The sequence below is a fragment of the Xiphias gladius genome, chromosome 18, assembly GCF_016859285.1.
Source record: "Xiphias gladius isolate SHS-SW01 ecotype Sanya breed wild chromosome 18, ASM1685928v1, whole genome shotgun sequence".
Taxonomy (NCBI): domain Eukaryota; kingdom Metazoa; phylum Chordata; class Actinopteri; order Istiophoriformes; family Xiphiidae; genus Xiphias; species Xiphias gladius.
In genome coordinates this window covers 8,265,343-8,272,680 of record NC_053417.1, presented here as the reverse complement: position 1 = coordinate 8,272,680, position 7,338 = coordinate 8,265,343, and the positions used below count along the sequence as shown (strand labels likewise).

At 42.4% G+C, this 7,338-nt stretch overlaps 1 protein-coding gene across 1 annotated transcript; it reads right to left on the bottom strand.

Annotated features, from left to right (window-relative positions):
- Positions 1-335: 335 nt before the first annotated feature.
- LOC120804510 (transmembrane protein 26) lies at positions 336-4,134 on the bottom strand. The gene is made up of 3 exons (XM_040154002.1): positions 3,941-4,134; positions 1,721-1,865; positions 336-1,079 (listed from the first exon to the last, which is right to left on the bottom strand). Exons 1-3 carry the CDS (start codon positions 4,132-4,134, stop codon positions 336-338), a joined length of 1,083 nt encoding a protein of 360 aa, XP_040009936.1.
- Positions 4,135-7,338: the final 3,204 nt, after the last annotated feature.

Below are 7,338 nucleotides of genomic sequence, written 5' to 3'. Positions count from 1 at the left end.
ATATTAAAGATACCGGCAGTTCACGTTAATCTCGTTGAAATAGTTTTCTTTGGTAGAGGAACCTCCTCTAACTCAAACACCACTTTTTTGAAAGGTTTTTCTCAAAGGGAGTTGCATGAATTCATCTCTGATCTTTCCAGTAGGGACTTATTCGCTTCTTTTGTGGTCTATTTCTAGTCACTGAACCTCCAGAGAGTCGAGACTGTCTATCTGAATGAGGCTCGGACGCAAGAGATGGCAGACGGGTTCGACTTTTCTCTTAGGGAGTGAAAGCCAGAATCCCCTCACCCCACCCCCGAGGGCCAAAGTCATGCCTCACAGCGTTTTGAGCCTTTCTATACCTGGACACCTCTCTGATCTCGCTCCATTTCAGTCCCCCTCACTGTGTCTGTATGACAGCTCTCCTCACCACACCACTCCTCTCTCCCTGTGTCCTCCTGTTTCTCCTGTTCCTCCACCTCCCCACCCCTCTGGGTTCGACACCAGAGCTCCAGAGCAGCACACTTCTCCAAACCACATTCCCCTACCTGCTGCTCACACTGAACCACAAAGATTCGGTAAAGCTCCAACAGGACAATGAGGATGTTCTTGCAGGTGAAGAAGATCATGAGCTGGTTGAGTACCTGCTCTTGAACCATGAGGTAGAGCCGGTAAATCAGGAATGGGCCGTCTTGGAGTCCCACTGTGAGCAGCAAGCTCCACACCTCACTGGAGCAACAGGAGGCGAACGATGGTGGAGCTTCAGGGCAGCAAAAGAGACCACCCATGCTCCTCTGAGGAGACTCACCCTTTTGGGGTCGTGTCTGAGTAAGTACCAAGGGAAACTGCATGAGTGCCCACGAGAAGAGGGCCAGGCCGATGATGACAACCGCCTGGTTAGTTTTGACTTCGGGTTCCTTGAAGGTGTCGAAGATGTCCAGGATGTCGGCGCCCAGTCCCACGTAGACCATGAGAAGCTGCGATAGCTGGTCCCGGGACATGTCTCCCTTGGGCATCAGCCAGCGACCCAGAACCAACACTATGAGCATGGTTTGCTCCAGGCCAGCCACCCAGTTCTCTGGGCCCAGCTCCACAATGCCCTGAGTCAAGGAAACAGCAGTATCTAGTTACATCAAAGCATTTGTGAAATTCGAAAAATAACTTTTTCTCAGTTTGTTACAGAGCAGAAAATGTCTTTTGGTTTTTCACTGCATTTCTTTGCTATTCAATTTGTCATTGTACCATGAATATATTACAAGTTTATATCTTGGTGTGTGAAAAAAATTAAATGTGCAATCACTGAAACACACTGGCAATCATCCGTACGACAAGACATCTGCTCTCTTGTGTCAGTAGCATTCTGATGACTTGGGATTCCGCTCTTCATTGTGTCAGGGTTCATTTTTCCTGACAGCACCCCTTAACAATTCACAATGTTCCTGAAACACTACGTCTTCAAAAGCTGCCACCCAGCCATGAGCACAGTCAAGGGGCAAAAAAGCTCCAAAATCCTACATGAAAGAAACTGCACGAAAACCATCCCAGAAGGGGAGAGATCTGAGAGTTTTTCAAGCAGGAGCCTATCTGGACTTCATCTTAATGTGTCTATTACACATTTCCAGTGACTAATAGTTTATCCACCCCCTTGCTAGATTTAAATCTTATCTGATTTCAGGTGTTTCTTTAATGTGGCTGTGTGGAGAGTAATGAGGGGAGGGCAGTTTTGTGGTGCAATGCCTACCGCTGTGATCGGGATGTGAGCCAGCAAATGGAGCTCAGGGCCTGAGGAATTGTTGACGGGCAGCTTGGACTGTAGCAGGCTCAGCTCCAGAAACCAAATGGATGGAATGACAGTACAGAGGTAGAGGAAAACCATGGGGGAGAACCTAAAAGAGGATCGCCAAAGGAGAGGGATGAAGGGGGGTGGGGGCCAGGTTATTTTTAGTGACATGGTTTTATTTATTTATTTTGCTACTTGCTAAAGAAGAAAGAGTCCCCCCCTTTTTTTTTCCAAAAGAAGCATCGAATTTCAGACAGGCAATTATTCTCATCATATATGCAAATCCCACTTGACAGTGCAAAGCCTTCTCCATGAGGACACAACTTCAAAGTAAGACTCAGTGAGAAAGAGAGAGGCCTGAAGAAAGCTTGTGTATGAGGATATTCACTGAGTATGTACTGGAGAGCTACACCTTTTGAGCGAGACATCGCTTGGTGTTGAATGAGGTGTGACACTAAATGCTTATATCCTTTTGAGGCTCACGTAATAAAGGCTGACGTCAGTTTATGTTTACTCAAGCCAAATTTAAAAAAAACAACTAGCTGGTCAGGAGTGACTCAAGCCAGAAGGAGGCATTTTCTCCATGACTGGATAAGAGAGGCTATGACAGAGACCTGATAGCAGGCTCAGAGCATCAGCTCAGTGAAAGACAGAGCAATAACACTGCAGAGGGCTAGATTTGTTTTTGATAGACAGTTAAAGAGAGACAGAGCTGCAGAGGATAACAGAGAATTCAGTGGCGGAGAATATTACAGGTTTTACAAAAGCTGACTCTCACAGCCCTGGGCAGATGGGTTATAAAATGTTCACACAGTTACAAGTTCAGAAGTTATTTACCCCCCACACAAAACAGTTTTACAAAGTCTGGCTACAACACCTCAATCCTCATGTCACCCCTTTAAAAAGAGAAAAAGCAGTGGGTGAGCATCTGGCTTTTACATGCTAATTTAGCCCACAAACATCTTTTTTTTAATCGGAGCTAAAGCAGGAGAGAGAACCCTTTCACACCTATTAAATAAATTAGTTATTTCTTGTTGTTTAACAATTAAAGGGACACTCCAACAACTTTACAAATCCAGGTAAATTTACTCGTCACGAAGAATACTACAGTACTCAGCCTGTGAAAAAATTGTATAATTCCAGAGCAGCCCTTTAATACAGTTGCTCGGTAGCCTTGGTCAGCTAGAGTGGATCACAGTATCATGTCATTAACATTGTGGTGTCACTGCCTGTAGCTGATGCATGAAGATAGCAGTGTGGCTAAAAAAAAAAAAAAAAACCACCTCAAAACTATGTCAAAAACTATTGTATGGATTGCAATGAAATTCTGTACAGACAACCATGATCACCAGAGGGTGAAACCCACTGACTTTGGTGATCCTTTGATTTTTTTCTTCTAGCACCACCAGAATATCAAATTTTTAGTTTTTGGCCAAATACCTGCAACATTAATGACATTGCCATCAACCTCAGTTTTACTTTGTGTTTAGTGCTAATTGGCAAATGTTAGCATGGTGAACTTAGATGGCGACCGTGTTAAACATTGTACCTGCTAAACATTGACAATGCTAGCAATGTCATTACGCACATGTTAGCGTGTTGACGTTAGCATTAAGACAGCCTCCCAGAGACGCTAGCAGGGCTGTGGACTCTTCATGGAGTAATAATCTTGTTTAGAAATTCATCATAATCGTGCTACTGGCACGAAAAGTGTTTACTGCTGTGACTGTATACAGTACAGCTGCTTTCACTACAGTACTACTACTCTTATTACTGTTACTTCTTCTGCTGCCGCAAGTAGAAAATCATCAAAGGCTGCAGGAGCACAATTCCCCCTTACATAAGATCAGTATTTTGAAAACAATTTCATTATCATGCTCACATTTACAATTCTGATTCAGATTAAACATGACTCATGACTGTTTTCTGCAAATATCTTAAAGTAAACTAGCATATTTAGTATTATTGCTCTATTAATAATAATACGTGCATGCTGTCTTGTGTAATCTAATCAGAACGACTCAATTATAAAGACTCCCCATACCAGGGTGCTATTGCTTATTCTACAATAATGAATAAAAGGACAGTATCAGCACTAATCCTGATATTAACACTATGCAGTGTGTTGAATATAGGAACATGTCAGGTTTTCGTGCTAAGCGTGCATGACCTAGGTGTTACCATTTCCACTCTGCGTTACGAGTGCACTTCAGAGTGACAGCCATTTCCACGCCCAGCAGAGCCACGCCCGTCAGCAGCAGCCAATAGAGTGGCTCCCCTTTAATGGCCACCACACGCCAAACTGTCACCACTCCGTGGACTGCAAACAGGAAGCGACTCAGCGAAGCCAACAGGATGTTCAAGAGACGACACATCGTGCAGCGCAGAATACCTGTACGGAGGATAGCATGTAGCACGTGTCACACATGATTAGGTTTTACGAGACTCATTGTAAATCACTGCAAATGAGGGAAATATGTTTTTTAAATCAAAACAAAAAGGTTGTAAATTGTGTACAGGTTGGTTTGCCACCCAGTGCTTCCCTGGGTGTCCTCTTTCCTTAATTTACTATAAAAACCCATTACTAAATTGTTTGGTCTCATTTGATAATGACTGGACCACTGATGTCCTCCGATGCACAGTATGTTAAAGCGAGGGACGTAATTTTAAATGACTAAGGGGAAAATCCTATTTGTGCCATATTAGCTTTTCAACAAATCATTCCTGCAAGGGTGATGAAAATTGAGGCTGATTCAGCGTTTTCGCAGAAAGCTCATACAGTATACAAAGGAATGACCTAAGAAAGGCTTTCAATAAATAAAGTTGGAAGTCAACAATGTTAAAGATGAAACAGATTGCCAAGAGAGTGAGAAAGAACACACTGTATAAGTGAAAACTACTTTACACTTCAAACTTTTATTAACAATGTCTCAAAGGTTACAACAATAAAGTGGTTTATGTTGTTTTGAACCTAATATACTTTTATCTGTTGTACTTCTGTAATAAATTTAATGTCCAACAGTAATGGCTTTTGCAGAGTAAAGAATGTAAAACTGCCAAAGGTGTTTTCAATTTGATTGTATTTTGCACTAAATTTAAAGAATAAACTCACACAGAATACCAGTTTGACTGCCAAAAACCGAACCAACCATGAAAAATTACTAAACACTTATGTAACCCCCTGCATCATTAAACATAATAGAGTCAGTTCAGCTTTTTTGATATCAATAACTATTGCATGATGTCAGTGTGAAAACAGTCCTCACTGTCAGTTAGTCAGCAGGATAAAAAGCCCCTGAGCTTTTGGGGGAATTCAAAGCAAGCAGTGATTAGTAAAAAAGAGTTACACAAAATGATCTGCAGTCAATATTAAAGGACTACAGGAGTCTTTGCATGCATTTGCTTAAATTGGATCTCTGGATTTCTGTGGATTATTGCGATGACTTGAAAGCACTGCTAAAATGGGGGCATCCTGGTTGCCTAGTGGTTAAGGTGCATAGTATAAAACCCAGTTTGATTTTGGCCAGACACTTTTGTTGTATGTCTAATACATTGGAGAACTGTCTGAACCCACAAGAGACTGCAACAAAATGTTAGTGATTCATTAAAAGTATCACACATTTCTCACTTTCTAGCAAATGTTAATAAGTCATCTGCAATCATAAAATATTATTAAATCATCAATAAAGGGTTGTTAAAAGAGTCCATCGGGTCTGCAGTTGTAAATGGAAGGTGGTCACAAACATTGGGGGGGGGTCTTCCTAATGAGCTAAAGAGCTAACAAGACGAAGCAAGGTTCATACCAGAGGAACACAAACACTAGCCAGAGAGATTTTCGACAACCCGGTAACCCAAGATGTGTTATTATTACAGTCTTCTAACTGATGGACACATCATTAGTAAATGATTTATTCAACATAAATAAAGCAGTTAGTTACAACAATATTTAACCCTTCTGAATTGTGCCTTCTTAGAAAGTGGCTCTGAAATGTCTAAAATTTCAGAACGAAAGCCTCAGCCTTTATCCTACTGACCGCAAATAACTTTTCTGTGACATGAATTCAACTCAGGTCTCCCCATAACTGTTATCGTCGATGTCAAAAACAGGCAGTCTCCCGTGCTGTTATCATGAATACCAATGTGTCTTGAACAGAATTCATGCAATATGTATGACTGCATGCAGTACAGACCTACAGCATAAGCTGAACTCCTCGCTGAAATCTGTTTCTTCAGTATTTTTCTCAAAAGTTTTGATGCTGTGCAGTAGGAAATGGCAACACCACAACAGTCACACGCAGTGACCCAGTCTGTGTCTGACTGATCTTTCCTTTTAAATGACACCCAACTCCTAGGCACTACTGGATGAGTAGGTATATCAGATGTGTGTGTGTGTATATCTGTTCAATGGGGAGTGACTACTGTTCAAGTCCAGTGGAGTAGAGTATCAGTAAGGAGTAGTGCATTCCAGAAGTGTGTACTGTATGTGTGTGTGTCTCCGTCCCCTGGTGCCATTGTAGGAGATAATGTTTCCTGCCCCCTGCGCCCACATCTTCATTGCCATCCGTCATGATGTCATCTCTCCTGGCCCAGAACAAAGTTATCTGCCTGGGAGAAGCCGGCCTGCCGCGCTCCCTGTTCAGAGAGCACCCAGCCCTGCCCAGCTCCCACCCATGCCTGCACTGCACTGCTGGCCCTGATAACAGTCTCACTCCCTGGCCTCCGCACACACGAAAACATGGTGCAGCAGAAGGGAAAGGGGATGCCCCCCTGAGCAATCACTACAGTGTGTGGGTATGTTACTGCTATTGCATCAGAATGAGGATGTCGAGTGGGTCAGTGATGTCCAGGAATATCAATCATGTGATCCGCTGAACCACTAAGGTGAATCAAAGACAGATGCCTGATAAAATGTTTTTTATATATATATTTTTATATTATTTATTATTATGGTCAGTGTGTAAATCCTAAGCACTGGTCAGGAAATCATCAGTGTAGACGTGACATTGCTCCTAAGTGCTCATCTGATGGTATTTTTGCCTCCCTGCCAATGAGGCCTTAAGCCTGCATTATCTGATGTTTCGGCCTCATGGGGAAGCAGTAAAGAGCTATAAATACACAAATGAATAAGCGTTTTACACGTCCAGCAGACAGAGAGCAATGTTAGCATCGATTTCTGTCCAGCTGATGAATTTAAGGCCAATATCCACTCTCCTTTTAGTTCTGTTTTACTTTCCATCAACTCCAGAGAAAAATGTCTTTTTAAGCTGCTAAATGCTCCGCTATGTCCACCAGCTAGCCATTAACATTGTCTATGTAGCAGACCATGTAGTACCAACCCCCTGTCAGATTTTTTTTACTGAAAACAGCTGCCTGTTGCAGCTGGGAACGAGGTTGGTGAGAGGGGTGAGAATAAACCAAAACAGTAAAGTTGTGGGCCAGAAAACAAAATCAATGAGCTGATGCTATAAAGCTGCATAGAGCTATAAGGGATACGTCTCATCGAGAAGTATCATGTGATGATTATCATTTAAGTCATTTTATCCATTGTTACCACTGTATTAGCTACAGCTGGCATTTGT